Raw genomic sequence first — 16,228 nt, 5'->3', positions numbered from 1 at the left:
CGTCATGGCATGTGATTTCACCACAGGGCTGGAGCAAGAGCACAACTATCGGAAATAACAGCAAAGAGGGCACAGCAAAATATGGGCCAAGTCCAAGCATTACATTGGTGCCTTTTAATTTATGTTTTTCTCCATGTTTCTGCTAGAGTGAAAGTCTCTGAAACCAGAAGTGCAGGCTTCATTCACTAAAGAGTTATCCCTTAACGGATAAAGAAGAAGGGTCCTTCCCGGGACATCTCCTTCCTCTGGGGAGGGACTGTAAGATCCGGTTAGAGCAACCGCGCAAAAACCTTCTATTGCCACTTGGTTCTGCTGCTGATCCACCTTAACAGTGGACAAGCCCCTTCATCTGTAAAGGACATTCAGTTTATGTCTACACTATAGCTGCTACAGTGGCGCAGCTATGAAGTTCCAGCTGTGCCACTGGCCCATAGATGCTTCCTACATTGACAGGAGGACTTTTCTCCATCCATTAACCCACCTCTCCAAGAGGTGGGAGCTAGACTGCTGGAAGAATTCTTCTGTCCACCTAGCTGCCACCTCTTGGGGACGTGGATTAACTCCACCTACAGGAAACACTCCCCGCCCCCCATTGAATGGCTACACTGAAGTGCTACAGCAGTGCAGCTATGCTGCTGTAGCATTTATTTGCAAGCATAGACCAGCCCTACGTAGTTAGGTCGACCTAATCCCCACTGTAGATGCAGTGAGGTCCATGGAGGAATTCTTCAGTCAGCCACACTGCCACTTTTTGGAGAGGTGAACTAACTACACCAATGGCAAGCCCCTTCCATTGCTGACAGCAGCGGAGCTGCAGCTATACCCTGAGAAGGGCCTAGTGTGATTACTGATTAGAATCTTATTTTATGCCCTGCATGTGGGTTCTGCCATAACTAGCAGCAGAATGGGCAGTGATTTGGGCATTGGAGATCAGGGTTCTATGCCCAGTTCTGCCAATAACCTATTGTGTGCCTCTGCTCACACGCCCAGGCTTGCTGTCTCCTCTATTTACACTGCAAGCTCTTTGGGATGAGGATTCTCTTACTATGGCCTTGTCTACACTACAAATGCTTAGCTCAGGGGTCCCCAACACGGCATCTATGTGCACCCACCTACTGGCCACCAGACAAGCAGCTGCCAAAATACCACCGAGAAGTGGCAATGTCAAGAAGGGACGCCTCTTGATGACGCTACTTCTCGGTGGCATTTTGGCAGCGACGCTTCTCGGCGGCATTTCGGCAGCTGCTTATCCGGTGGCCATGCTCCTTGGTGGCTAGTCGTCCGGCGCCTGCCAAATGGAAAGGTTGAGGACCACTGGCTTAGCTGGTATAGCTGTACTGGCGGAACCCTTTAATGTAAACACAGCTTCTGTTGCCAGAAGGCATTATTCTGTTGGCATAACATCCCCTCCCTGAATGACTCTAGGGGCATGGCTACACTACAGGGCTAGGGCAACAGAAGAATTCTTCTGGCAATGTAGCTGCGTCTACCGTAGGGGTTAGGTTGAGCTACCTCCTCGCACAGGGAACAAAATTTGTCACAGTCCTGAGTGACGTAGTTAGGTCGATCTAAGTTTTAGGTGCAGAGCCAGCCCAACTATCATAAACAGATAGTTAAGGGTTAATGCCTCTTTTACCTGTAAAGGGTTAAGAAGCTCAGTGAACCTGGCTGACACCTGACCAGAAGACCAATAAGGGGACAAGATACTTTCAAATCTTGGTGGAGGGAAGTCTTTGTTTGTGCTCTTTGTTTTGGGGGTTGTTCACTCTTGGGACTAAGAGGGACCAGACGTCAATCCAGGCTCTCCAAATCTTTCTGAATCAGTCTCTCATGTTTCAGAATTGTAAGTAATAGCCAGGCAAGGTGGATTAGTCTTATTTTTGTTTTCTCAACCTGTAAATGTCCTTTTTTTGCTGAGAGGATTTTACCTCTGCTTGCTGTAACTTTGAACCTAAGGCTAGAGGGGGGTTCCTCTGGGCTATATGAATCTGATTACCCTGTAAAGTATTTTCCATCCTGATTTTACAGAGATGATTTTTTTTACTTTTCTTTCTTTAATTAAAAGCTTTCTTTTTAAGAACCTGATTGATTTTTCCTTGTTTTAAGATCCAAGGGGATTGGATCTGGACTCACCAGGGATTGGTGGGGGGAAAGGAGGGGAGATGGTTAATTTCTCCTTGTTTTAAGATCCAAGGGGTTTGGATTTGTGTTCACCAGGGAACTGGTGAAGCCTCTCAAGGCTGCCCAGGGAGGGGAAGGTTTTGCGGGGGACAAGAAGTGCTCCAGACACTGAAATTTCTGGATGGTGGCAGAGTTGCCAGATCTAAGCTAGTAATTAAGCTTAGAAGTGTCCATGCAGGTCCCCATATTTGTATCCTAAAGTTCAGAGTGGGGAAGGAACCTTGACACCAACTATGTTAACAGAGGTAGGCTGATGTTGGAAGAGTGGTGTACACACCAGGGGTTTTGCTGGCATAACTGTTGGCTAGGGAGTGTTGTTTTTTTTCACATCTTTGACCGACATAGGTCTGCCAACAAAACTTTGTAGTGTCGAGCTGCCCTCTGTGTATGTTCAGTACCAAACACAGTGGAGCCTTGAGGTGCTACTGGAACACTGTTACTAATAAAGAAACATCTACAGACTGTGCCAACAGCTGTCATTATGAAATACAATTATTTACCGGGGACAGAAAGCAGCAACCCAGAAACAGCATCAAGGAAGGCGTACACCCAAGTTGTATCCTGTCTCTGCAACTATTCAATATATATACAGAAGGGAGAATGAGGGAAAGTTTTGAGGGCACTAATGAGGGTGTACAGCTCAAGGGTGTGTACATCAACAACAAAAGATACATGGGATCTGAGCAGCTCACAATCTATAATGTAGTGTGTGTTGTGGGTTGAGTTAAAACCTCCTTTAAACTGATGAGTGTAACAGCTGCATTTCTGTCAGGTTAAACGTTAAAAAAGCACTAGCAGGCTCTAGGGGTATGTCTATACTGCAGTCAAACACCTGTGACTGCCTTTGTTAGCTGACTCGGGCTTGTGGGGCTTGGGCCACAGGGCTGTGTAACTGCAGTGTAGATGGTTGGGCTCAGGCTGGGCACCAGAACCCTGTCCTCTCATGGGGTCCCGATGTGACGAACTGGGAAAGTTCTTAATGTTTTCTCTGAGTACTGTGTTGGTGCCTCAGTGTCCCCATGGCAGTTCATAAGTATCTGGCAGAGCAAAGGCCAGTGCACCTAAATGCCTGGCACTCTGTCTCCTAGCAACTGATGGCCTGGGCCCCTCCTCTGCAAAGGTGCCAGCTGAAGGTGTTGGAGACAAAGGGATCAGGTGACCTCCTGGCCCGGGAAAGGGGCTGAGCAGAGAGGAGGGGCTAAGGGGGGTGGTTAGTCTGGAGCTGGCTGGGGTCAAGGGTGGAGGGCAGACCTGGGGGTCGGGCTCACTGCCCCCCAGAATGGACCCGGCCGAGGGGTCCGGTTCGCTGTATCTACAAGCTCTGTTTTAGACCCTGTTCCTGTCATCGAATAAACCTCTGTTTTACTGGCTGGCTGAGAGTCACGTCTGACTGCAAAGTGGAGGTGCAGAACCCGGTAGCTTCCCCAGGACCCCGCTGGGGTGGACTCGCTGTGGGAAGCGCACGGAGGGGCAGAGGATGCTGAATGCTCCAAGGAGAGACCCAGGAGGTGAAGCCGTGTGAGCTTCTTGCCCTGAACAAGTCTGCTCCAAGGGAGAGGAGGCTCCCCAAAGTCCTGACTGGCTTGGTGAGGAGCAGTTCCAGAGCATCGCCCGGGGACTCCGTGACAACTGGTGGCAGCGGTGGGATGTACTGCACCCCATGAAAGGCGCTTCTTGCAGTAAGTGACTGGGGAGCAGTAAAACAAAGGCGGGATAATGAGGACCAGGCATGCTGAAGGCTCAGAGAGGGACGGTTTCAGGGGGCAGTTAACTTCTGGGAGTGTGTGACCAGCGAGAAGGACTGTTGGAGTAACGGGGTCCCCCTGAGGACTGCAGCGAGCAGTCTCAGGGTCGGAGGAGCTTGCCGCTTGACCCTGGGAGAGAGAAGGATTTTTGCAGTAGCAGGGTTCCCCGGGGGATTGCAGGAGCAGTCCCAGGGGCGGAGGAGTCTGCAGCTCGACCCTGGCAAAGAGGTGGTGATCACGAGAAGGGCTGGCACACCAGGGGTTCTTCCTGGAAACCATGGGGGAGCCAAGAGCACACAGGCCTGTGAGTCCAGAGCCACTTGGGAATGGTGAAGTGATAGCCTATCACCATCTCCTTGAGAAGGACATTGTGATCCTGCACACCGGAGAGGGGGCTCACGCTGGCTCTGATGCTGTGACCAGAGCAGAGAGCTCGCTGCCTGCCCCCACTGGGACAGCAAGGGCAGCACTGAGCACGGGGGGAGCTGAGACCCCAGCTGATTGGGGGGACACCCGGGCAGGGCAGGTCAGCTGCCAAACTGGTTTGCCTGGTCCAGACATGCTGCTGGGAAGTAATTACACAGCAGGGAGGGAGCTACCAGGGAGAGGGCTCAGGGTGGCTGTGACCCCAGGCCCAGCCAGCGAGAGGGAGCAGGTCCCACTCCCTGCCCCAGCCGCTGAATCCCAGACCGAGCTGCAGAGGGATCCCTCCTTGGAGAAGCTGAGGGAACTTGCTGGCCACAGCGCTGCAAACCCCCTTGGGGAAGGGTGCAGGGACAGAGTCCTGCAGGAGAAGAGATTCCTGTACCGGGAATGGGCTCCCCAAGGGGAAGTAGAACTGGGGGGAATCGGGAAGCAGCTGGTGGTGCTCCAGGAATCCACAGGGCTCTTCCAATTTGAGCTGCTGGATGGGAGGAGAGTGAGGGGACCCCTGGACCCGGAAAGGAAGGATTGGGAGGAGAAGGGGGAAGACCCCCTGGGGGATCTCTTCCCTGAGGTGGGAGCCAATCTCCCCATCAGGTGTTCCCCATTCAGAGTCACTGGGAAAGCAGCCCAGAACTTGGAGAGAGAGGTCAAGGACCTGCTGGCTTTAGATGGGATCCAGCCATTTTACAGCCCATGGGCCTCACCCGTGGGGCTGATCCCCAAGGGAGACAGGATGATCTGGTTTTATGGGGGCTATCAGAAGCTTAAAGCCATCACAGTGTCCGATGCCGACCCCATGCCTAGGCCTGGGAAGATTCTAGACAAGCAGAGGGGGATGGAGAACTTGGCCCTGGCAGACACTGATAACATGTGCATCTTTAGCCAGACCTGGGAGGAACAGGTGTCCCAGGTGAAGAGGGGGCTGGGCTGCCTCAAGGAGGTGGGACTGACGGTAAAAGCTGGAAAGTGTAAGGGGGGACGGCAGAGGTGTTGTATCTGGGCCACAAAGTGGGAAGTGGCTGCCCAAGCCCAGAGCTGGCCAAGGCCAAGATGGGGGCTCTTAAGTGCTGGGAGAAGACCCTGTCCCAGTTTGAACCCCAGGGGTACTGGGGTAGCAAAAGGGTTCAAGCCGCATAAACCTTCCCACATGAGGCCTGCGAGTGCCATCAAGCACACCCGACCTAAGGGAGGGCGTGAGACTGTACTGTCCTGGTGTAACTCACACCAAGGAATGGGAGAGATGCTGGGGCATCCATGGGAACGTTGGTGGGTTCGAACTTCCCCAGGTCACTGGCCCGAGTGACCTCGCTCAGTTCGGTCTCGAAGGGAGGAGAGATGTGACGAACTGGGAAAGTTCTTAATGTTTTCTCTGAATACTGTGTTGGTGCCACAGTGTCCCCATGGCAGTTCATAAGTATCTGGCAGAGCAAAGGCCAGTGCACCTAAATGCCTGACACTCTGTCTCCTAGCAACTGATGGCCTGGGCCCCTCCTCTGCAAAGGTGCCAGCTGAAGGTGTTGGAGACAAAGGGATCAGGTGACCTCCTGGCCCGGGAAAGGGGCTGAGCAGAGAGGAGGGGCTAAGAGGGGTGGTTAGTCTGGAGCTGGCTGGGGTCAAGGGTGGAGGGCAGACCTGGGGGTTGGGCTCACTGCCCCCCAGAATGGACCCGGCCGAGGGATCTGGTTCGCTGTATCTACAAGCTGTTTTAGACCCTGTTCCTGTCATCGAATAAACCTCTGTTTTACTGGCTGGCTGAGAGTCACGTCTGACTGCAAAGTGGAGGTGCAGAACCCGGTGGCTTCCCCAGGACCCCGCTGGGGTGGACTCGCTGTGGGAAGTGCACGGAGGGGCAGAGGATGCTGAATGCTCCAAGGAGAGACCCAGGAGGTGAAGCCGTGTGAGCTTCTTGCCCTGAACAAGTCTGCTCCAAGGGAGAGGAGGCTCCCCAAAGTCCTGACTGGCTTGGTGGGGAGCAGTTCCAGAGCATCGCCCGGGGACTCCGTGACACCCTGAGCCCGAGCTCCAGCCCAAGCCTGGACAGCTACACCACAGTTAAACAATCTGTAGTCCAAATCCGGCCAGCCTGAATCAGCTGACACAGGCCAGCTGCAGGTGTCTAATTGCAGTGTAGAATACCCAAGGCCACTCAGGAATTCTAAGAAGTGGTGTGGAAGGGTTTTGGCTTTGGATAAGTGTGAGTAAGAGAGCAGTAGGAGACAGGAAACAGAGACAGGCATAGCTGGGACAAGCATAGTGTGGGACCCTGACCCAGGGAGAAGCCCAGAGAGGGGGCTGGGGCTGGACTAACTGGCTTATGAGGCTTGGGAAGAAATGGTCTCCTATAGTTTGGTTTCTCCTGTGTTTGTGGAAACAGGACTTTAGCTATTCTTTATTGTGGTGGGGCAGAGAGGCTCCACACTGGCAATGAGGGGGTTAAGGAGGCTGACTGGCTCCCCACTGGCAATCAAAGGGTTAGGGAAAACATGTGGACCTATCACACAATTGGCCCCGCCCCACTACACCTGCAACCAATGTCAGGCATGGAGAGAGGAGGTAAAAGGAGAGGGCCTAGCCCTCTTTGAGTGCTATTTTTTTGAGGAAGAAATACCCAGTTCTAGCCCTGAGCTGGCACTTTCTTGTCAGCTGGCTCAATCCTCCTGGAAGGGAATTGGCAGAAGCACAGACTGTTTTGGAAACAAGCCCTGAATAGAAGGGCGAGGTCCTAGTGAAGGTCTGTGGGATGACCCTGGCTTTGAGTGGTTTGTTTTTGTTCCTTAGTACCTTTGAATGTCAATGCCCTGAAAGGGGGGGCTTTGGCTGGAGGGCCTCAGTGCTGCTACCCTGACCTCAAAAACAGACCAGGGGAGACTTGCAGTGGGGTGAGTTTTGCCCTGAAGGGTCCCAAGGTGAGAGCTGCCCTAATGAACAAACAAAATTGCATCAAAGATACCGGACTTCATCTTCAATTTTTCCGTCTAGCTGGAACAACCCACAGGGCCCCAAATTTGGGTGGCTGTTTGCATTAAAAGCATTCCTCTGTGTGGTAGGATAGTACAGAAGGAACCAGAGGCTCTGATCTTGAAATCCATCATTTTAGGTACCTACCACCTATTGCTTTCCACTGGGAATTAGGTGCCCAAATACCTATGAAAATCTGAGCCAGAGAGCCTAAGTGACTTATCCAAGGCCATACAGGAAATCTGGAGCAGAAAATTGAACCAAGGCCCTAACCATGGAGCCAGTCTGCCTCTCTCCTCCCTCAGCCATAGGAGAATCAGAGGGTCACAGAACCTGAATTTGTAAGGTAAAAAACAAAGTTAACCCCCCCCCCTCCTTAAATAAAAAGAGGGTGAAATCCTGGTCCCACATCAATGGCCAGATCCGTATTGACTTCAGTGAGGACAAAATTTCACTCAAGGCTTTTCTAATCCATTGTAAAGAATCAAGAGGACACAATTTTTTCCCTTTGAAGGTCACTTTAATTACAGGCTTCATTGTATAGTGCCTGTGACCTACATTCCATTTAGCTGATCACAGAGCAGCAGGAGAGGCTGGGAAGGAGACCGAAGACTGACCTAACAATGGAACCTGCAACAAAGTGGTGTGAGTAGTCTCATGGCTGAGATGGCTGGCTAGCAATGGGAAAAGGAGTGAGGCAAAACACTCATGCAATGCTGCTTGTATAAATGGATGGACTTGAATCAGCTGTCTGCACCTGGAGGGCAAAATTCACTCCTTGGTAGAGGTTTAGCACAAAGCTTAGGCAATAGTTAAGTTCCATGCAAGGTCTACAGTGTTTTGAGAGCTTAATTGGGACTTAAATGGTTAATAACCCTTGTTCTGGCCTTCTGTATGAGTGAATTTCAACCATTGTGAACTGGCTGGCTAAGCGATAATGCCCCATGCATTTACTGGGTAAAGGTCTGAATATGTGAAGCCTGAATTCTAATCTTTACTCACCCTGGGTATAGTCAGTACAGTATTGTATGCAGTTGTGGGTTAGTACAGTGTGCAGATTCATGTGGGTTATATGCCTAATGGGTTGTACTTTATCAGGGCTTAATAGAATAATCTGTTTGCTGCTTTTTTTATCTTAACAAAACAAATCTAGTCTAATTTCAAGGGGTGGAGAGATGGGGAATGGGTCTTTTAGCTAAAAGACAATATATGTCCCCATCATAGACAAGAGAATCAACTAATAGGTTGGAAAAAAACCCTTTAAACTATGCTGCAAACACTGAATATTTGCAGAAATTGGGACCAGTTCACAAACATTCAGTAACCAAAAGATGAGCTACATTTGTAATGAAAACTTCTGGTAGAAGTTGACTGGGATGTTCTGGGCCACACTTATTTACCAGGAAAAGGGATGGAAAGTTGGAACCCAAAACATTCTGTTTTGGTTGGAAAGAGACTGAGAAAACTTAAGTGGCGTCCAGTGTCTGTGTGAATTTCCATTTTTGGGGGGTAGAGAGTGAGATGGGGAGGTTAACGGGGCAGGGCACAGCATGCGACAAAAACATCTTCAGGGATGGGAGAGTTAGCTGAATAGAGAAATGGAGGATAGGACAAAAGAATTAACCATCATGACCAGGAAGACATGGCAGAGAGCTGGTCTATAATTGATGTGAAACCGTAACTGCTAGGGTTGATAGACATAAGTGTTTTCATTTCCAAGGGTCTCTTTCATTTGCTTGCTGTTAAACTTTCATCTTACAGGATAAAATATTCCAGGTCTTTGCCTGGGGATTTGTTTTTATTTGAGCAAAACTGTCCAGCTGGCTTAAAGTACAAAGCAGTGGGGTGGAGGACTGTCCACAAATTACATAATGTATTAGGGGCTGGGAGGAGGTCCATAATTTTGCATTTTTGTTTCAGTGTTACAAGGGGTGGGTTGGTCTTGAAAATCACCCAAAAATGTGTAATGTAACATATGGACTACCTGTGGGTCTGAAGAATGTGATACACTTTGCCATTGTAACAATCTTGGTAATCTTTTTTTAAAACAGCCCTAGTGTCATTGTGATTTGGGGTACGGAATCTGAAATTTAGTACAGAGAGGGTCCCTATACTGCACATGCTCATTTAAGAGGTGGGCAAAATCTTTTCAGACTCCTTCCAAAAACAAGCTCCTCTTCAGGCAGCAACTCTCATTGGGGAAACTTTGGCCAAAATGTGTGGCTTTTTCCATAGCATGTGAAGGAGCTACAGTGTTAGTCAAATAAGCAATTCTATGCTTACAGCCCCAAATTACTTCTTAAAGTCTCCATGAAAGGGAGCAGGAATTTCCTCCTCTCACTGGCTGCAGCAATTCTGAAAACAATGGCCCTTGTCTCAGAAAACAAAGGCAGCTTATAATGACCGACACCACATAATGGAAATTGTTTTTAACCTTAACTATAGCAGGTACTTTGGGAATCTGCAGGGTGATGCACATACTAAGTTTCTTTACTTTCAGTGAACACACACTTGTCTTTCAGCAGGAGTAAATGAGCTTCTGCTCAAATGATTCCCGTTCATCTTACATGCCCCTTGTGGGCTCGGAATAGTGTAAGGAGGCAGGCCCGGCCCCCGGGGGGGGTTAGGCCCTGGCGTTGGGGGCTGGGCTGGGGGACGTGTCCCTGCCTCCTGGGTGCAGCGGGGCCTCCCGCCAGCAGGGGGCGCTGGCGGCGGCGGCGGCGGGGCCCGGAGTCTCCTCCCTGGGCCGGGCCGGGCCAGAGGCGCGCGGAGCGGCCCCACCCAGAGCGAGCGGAGCCGAGCCGAGCCGAGCCGGGCGGCGCGCGGCGCAGGGGCAGGATGCTGGCGCTGTTCACCAAGCTGCTGGACTGGTTCCGGGCGCTGTTCTGGAAGGAGGAGATGGAGCTCACCCTGGTGGGGCTGCAGTACTCGGGCAAGACCACCTTCGTCAACGTGATCGCGGTGAGCGGCCCGGCCCGGCCCGGCCCGGGGACAACCGCCCTGCTGGCTCCGGCCCGCGGGCCGCCGCTGCCGGGGCCTGCCGGGGGGGGGGAATGTCTGAGGGGCCGGCTGGGGTGGGAAGGGGCAGGGAGTCTGCCTGTCTGGGGGGTGCCCGGGGGGGCGCCTATCTGAGCGGGCGGGCGGCCTGGGCGGAGGGGGGGAGATGGGCGGGGTTGTGTGTCTGAAGGGGCAGGGGGTCTGCCTGCCCGCCTGGGGGGAGCGGGGTTGTCGGGGCGGGGCAGGGTTTGTGCATTTGTGCAACGTGTGTGTGCTGGGGAAAAACCCCTCTGCTGGGCTGGGGCCCCTGGGCTGTGTGGGGGCATCGCGGTGTGTCACCCGGCTGGGTGTTGCTTTGGATGCTTTTTGGGGGGGTGGGGGTGACAGCCTACCCGGAGATACAGCCCTGGGCGGTGGGGTGGGGAGGAAGACTGTCTCATCCCCTGTGATGGATGGTAATTTCATCTCCATCCCCTCGGATCAATACCACCCTTAGCAGGGGATGGCAGCCAGAAAGCTTTGCTGGCTCTTCAGGGTGGGTGTAGTTTTGCTGTGGGTAGTGTTTTTTGTAAATAGTGTTTTTTGTGACTAATTTTTCAATACAGAGTCCGAGGACAGCAGCACAATCCTCGTAATAGAGAATTTCCCAAATGGAAAGATCTGATTTATTCAGGCCTGGGTGGTTGTTTTCTGCAGTAATGGCTTCAGAGCATGCATTTTAGGAAGGAGAATAAAGCCTTTGACAGCACGTGGGTAACTAAATGGATAGGGAATATAGATATACTGTATGTGCATAGTTAAACAATCTGGATGAAACCTATAGAATGTAGTGGGTTATGCTATTGATTTAGTATGAAATGATCTGTAGGGTTTGATTGTTTTCTTTAAACTGGAGCCTGTCCTATCTTCTTCCTTCCTGGAAAGAGGATTGCAGCATGGCACAGGCCAGAATCACAAGGCATCTTCTCAGAATGCTAAGTAGTTTTGTCAGCAGAGGAAGGTAGAAGCAACTGAAGTGGCAAGCCCAGCTTGTTCCCCTCCCCATATCTTTCAGAAGTCTGAACCCATCCTCTATCAAAAGCCTTTCCTCCCTCCTGGCTGGAGATAGGGGCAGAGCCAGAATCTGAGTTTCCTTGGCTGGTAGCTTGCTTTGTTGTGGCTGCCTGTTTTATTTCATTTTCAAAGGGGATTCATGCTATAGAATATTTCCTGTGCAGATAAGTTTATAAATAACACTAGTCATGCACTACTTCAAAGAGGTTTTTTTTGGCCAGTTGAAATAAGTCATGGCAATTTCAGTATGGTTTGATGGAGCGCCACATAGAGGAACTGCAGGTTTGTAATGCAATCCTGAGCAAGGTATTTAGGGGGTCCTTCATATCCTTTTGTTGGTGGCTAAGGGTAGGGGTAACATTCATGATGTCTGCAAATGCAGAGTCATGGTGTTTTTTTGTGGGAGGTTTAAGCCCATCAAATATTCTGTCTAATTTATTTAATTCTGTTTGTTTCTGTATGCTGAAGCCATAGCAACACCAGCTGGCAATATGGCAAGATAGAGGCTTCTGTAGGCTTCTCTTTGGAAGACCTGCTCTGTCATTGGCAACTGATTTAGCAGTGTGTCCTGTACAGACCTGTGGGCCTGACGCATGGTACTCTCTGTGGGTCTTGATCAGTGCACCCTCTTGATCTCAGTAACCAAACACCCGCTCTCTCTAGCTAGTCTGCCAACAGGGTTCACAACCTACTTCCTATTTTCGCTGACTGTGTATCATGCCATCCAGGGCCTTTGTGATATTAATTGAGGTTGGAGAGAAATACCTTGTAGTAATGTAGTTGTACTATTTTGTAGTTCATGGTGTAACATTAGCTGAAATGACTGGAAATGCCAAGGTCTAGGTGGTATAAAGAATTGTGAATGGGGAGTGGAAGCTTTCACTTCTTGTTATTGTTTTAGTCCTCTCCCAGGTTAGTGGTAGCAATTTAAAGTTGCTGCTATCTGGCGTTAGTTGGTGGTCTGTGTTCACTTCCTAGCAGACACCCTTAACATTGACATTCTTGTTGACAGCCAAAATAGCCAAAGACTGATTGGCCAGAGGGCTTGAGTCCCCTTTCTGTGTGGAAATGGTCCTTTCTATGCCCGGGATGAATCACTGGGGTAGAGCGGAAGAGCTTTCACTGCACTGGATAAACAGAAGCCTTTGGTCTCCAAGGTGGCCATCTGGCATCTTCCCTCCTGGGCACTGCAGCATATGGTGACCCTTTCTCTTAGGGTCCCATGCTCCTGAGCTACGTTAGGCTTAGTAAACACCCAGCTTGAGTGAAATTATCAATTCTGTTTGCTTGTAATGTAATATTGATGAGACTAGGTTCTTAAATACTGTAACACTCAGACTGTCCCGTCTGAGGCAGGTTGTGCAGGGCAGCTGCAGATATGGCCACAGGGATGCACTGCTAGTTCCTTGAGTAATAGCACCCGAACGGTGCCAGTTGATCTGCCAGGCTGCACCAAGCAGCTCCACACAAACTGGTACAACAGCAAAACTCATCTGGGAGCAAAGACAAACCTGCATGTTTTGGGAGTCTTGGCTGAAGAAAAGGTCAGCGATGGGAATGCTGCTCATATGGAATTGTTCTCAAAAGCACGCACTTGTGAATAGTGTTTTTTTGGCAGGAAAGCATCCCCATCTTCCTCTAGGCTTTGCCCTTGCTATGTTTGATTCCCCCAGTGCCTTGTTTTGGAGAGGACAGTTTGATTTCCCTTATTCTTCCTCCATCTTTTCTAGAGGGTGAGTGGATGTGGTGCTGTGTTTGGGGAGCTGGTGACTTCTTTCAAAGTCAACACTAGTTCATGGATCAGGGGTCAGAATTAGAAAGGCAGCAGCAAAGCAGTGTCTTTCCTCCTTGATGAGACTTAGTTTATTGCTGCCACAGTGTCTGAGAACTCCATTATCCTAGCCTGAGAGGAGGCCAATAGACTTGGATCTCTTGCAAGTGCAGCAGTACCTCTGGGGTACATCTGCTTACCACTTCCTTTATGATCTGTGCCACATGTCTTTTTCTGAGGCAGTTAGCTTTAATCTGTAAAGCAAATCAATATAGACATTGTTTATTCCCGAAAAATGGTAACGGCACCAGCAATAACCCAAAACTGTGCTTGTTCTGCCCAGTACGTAGTTCGAAAGCTTCTGTAGCAATCAAAGAAATGTTTGTTTGGATGTTGTAGCCATTTCTGAGCCCCCTTGCCCTTTGCAGCCATCATACAGAGAAGGGGGGTCTCACTTGACACAGGCAATGCAGAAACAGAATACTGTGACTCAGACCAGTTCCTGCCCAGTATTGTGGTGGTGTCCACATCAGAGCTACCTTACGCTACAAGCACCAAATACTTCTCATTCTGAAAATGACTCCGATTATTTGTCTGATGCTAAAGGTGAATTGAAGAGAGAGGAGTTGGGGTTGTGATGCATAAAGAAGGCTTTAAAATGTAAATGTTTCTGTTTAATTTTAGAAATATCAGGAATGTCAAGTCTAGTCTTCTCTGTTTTGGTGGCAGTCACCTCTGGTTTGGGAGCTCTCTCAATTCTTAACTGAAGGGAATGGGGTATTGGATCTTTAACAAAATTACCCACTCTGCAAATTATTATTCAGGCATTAGAGTTAAAGGGACATTGTCAACTTGAAATCTACTTGAGCTTGTTGTTAAAAAAAAACCATGAATAAAAAATAATTCGAGACTACACTTGTCCTTGAGTCCCCCTGCCAAGGTTTGTGTGATCTTAAAGTGTCCTGTTTAAATATAAAATATTTACCCACACAATCAAGAAAACTGACTACATATGGTGCCATCAAATAGGGAGCCTTTGTGTGCTCTGTTATGGGATTCTTAGAAGTTACTTTTAACAATATCAAGTAAATAAATATTTCAGACCTGTGTAATTAAGTTGAAATGTCCCTTTTTAAATAGGTGTAAACAAAACAATTTTAAACAGTCCAAATATAATAACTTCTTCACCTTTCAGTAGTTACGTTTCTGTTCTGGTATCTGATGTTATCCAACCAGTTGTTCATGGCTTCCAGGAAAAACAGGCTGGACAAGACATGAATTTCGAACAAGCAGAACCTCTGAAAAAACCTTTTAGGCTGACTTTATGTCCAATAGCTAGTTACAGCACTTAGACCATAGCAAAGCAGGGAGCAAGAGCTGTAGGATGACTTCACCGCTCTTATTCTCCCCCGATCCTTCCAGCTCTGTTTTGGGAGTTTGTGATGGCCTTAGTTATGTAATGGGAAACCCATGCACCTGACCATAGTTGTGTCTTTCCAGATAAGTAAAGGAGGAAATGATATCTTACACACATTATAAAACAAAAGCATTTATAAGTTAAGTCTAAACATATATTAAAAAATTGTTTAAGAAAATGAAGTTTCACCTCTAAGGCCAGATGGAAAGTGCCTCAGTGAAGCAGTCTGCACTGGGAACTTATATCAGAGTAGCTACATCTCTCTGGGGGTGCGAAAAATCCACAGCCCCGAGAGACATAACTATGTCGACTTAGCCCCCAGTGTAGACAGTGCAAGGTCGACGAAAGAACCCCTCCTTTCGGCGTAAGTAGTGCCTACACTGAAGCGTGACAGCGGTGCAGCTGCAGTGTTTTAAGTGTAGATGTACCTGGGACTGCAGTTATCAAATGAGATCTTGTCTGCAAGATGGCTGCCAGCAAGCAGGCAGCTCCAGAATAGTCATCGTAATTAAATCCTTAATTTTTCAAGTCACATCTGAAGTGTGTGGGTTGGGAAGGCAGTAGAGACTTGTGGCTGGCAAGATCTTTTGTTTAGTTTTGTCTCCAAACAGGTGAAAAACTTGCTCAGCAACAATGGCTGTTAGAGTAGAATTGCTGAAAGAAGGGATGGCATTGTGGTGACGAAGGCACAGCGTTTTTGGGAGGGAAAACAATCTTCTTTTCAGATCAGAATCTTTGGTGCTGTTAAATTTGTGAATTAAAGTAGAATTTCAAAGACCAGTTTATGTAAACAACCTTAACTCTGTTTCTCTATATGACCCTTGTTTTCCTACCCTCCATCTTGAAGAGCTTTATTCAGATCCTTTCAGGATGTTTCAGGTGTATCATGAGTGATGTGCATACTTGATAATCTCAGCTCAAGGTCCTGATTTTCTGTTATCATGGCCAGTTTCCCACCCCGACTTCTCTCTGGTTTTTTTCCTACATGTTGCAGCTTGTTAAATGTATAATAAAATAAACATATGGGAATTTATATACTATTCTATTTTATAATTATCTGTATTTTGCGATCATTCAATGTAGCAAATGTGTTATCCAGTAGAACCTCAGAGTTACAAACACAATCAACCACACACTTCATTTGACACTAGAAGTGTGCAATCAGGCAGTAGCAGAGACAGACACACAAAAAAAGCAAATACAGTACAATACTGTATTAAACATAAACTGCTACAAAAATGGAGGGGGAAGAGTTTAAAAAACATAAAAAAAAAGATTTGACAAGGTAAGGAAACTGTTTCTTTCATTAAGATGGTTAAAAGCAGCATTTCTTTTCTGCATTGTAAAGTTTCAAAGCTGTATTAAGTCAGTGTTCAGTTGGAAGAACAACCTCCATTCCCGAGGCATTCGTAACTCTGAGGTTCTGTTGTAGTAGCATTCAAATCAAATACTCCACGCTCTGGTTTAAGGCCGTTGTGCACTTTGCTGGTGAACAGCTTTACAAACTGTTATGTATGCCAGTGGAGCTTATAACATCCTTAGTGTGGAGTAGTTCAGGTGTCTGAACTCAGGGTTATCCACTACAGGTGTGTACCAGCCGAGCTTTTAAAGTCCACCATTCATTTGACAAAATCAGTAAAGTGGCTTGAATGGTTGTTCGGACATTCCAAATTCTATTGC

General features: G+C 48.6%; 1 protein-coding gene across 1 annotated transcript in view; it reads left to right on the top strand.

Moving 5' to 3' along the window:
- Positions 1–10,078: 10,078 nt before the first annotated feature.
- ARL8A (ADP ribosylation factor like GTPase 8A) overlaps positions 10,079–16,228 on the top strand; it is a 36,652-nt gene continuing 30,502 nt past the window's right edge. The window contains exon 1 of the mRNA XM_050956534.1: positions 10,079–10,271. Within this exon, the coding sequence (XP_050812491.1) occupies positions 10,149–10,271 (123 nt within the window). The 5' untranslated portion in view covers positions 10,079–10,148. The remainder of the gene's footprint in view (positions 10,272–16,228) is intronic.

The sequence above is a fragment of the Gopherus flavomarginatus genome, chromosome 5 (genome assembly GCF_025201925.1).
Source record: "Gopherus flavomarginatus isolate rGopFla2 chromosome 5, rGopFla2.mat.asm, whole genome shotgun sequence".
NCBI lineage: Eukaryota > Metazoa > Chordata > Testudines > Testudinidae > Gopherus > Gopherus flavomarginatus.
The sequence above is the reverse complement of the archived record's forward strand: the minus strand, read 5'-3'. Positions and strand labels throughout refer to the sequence as shown.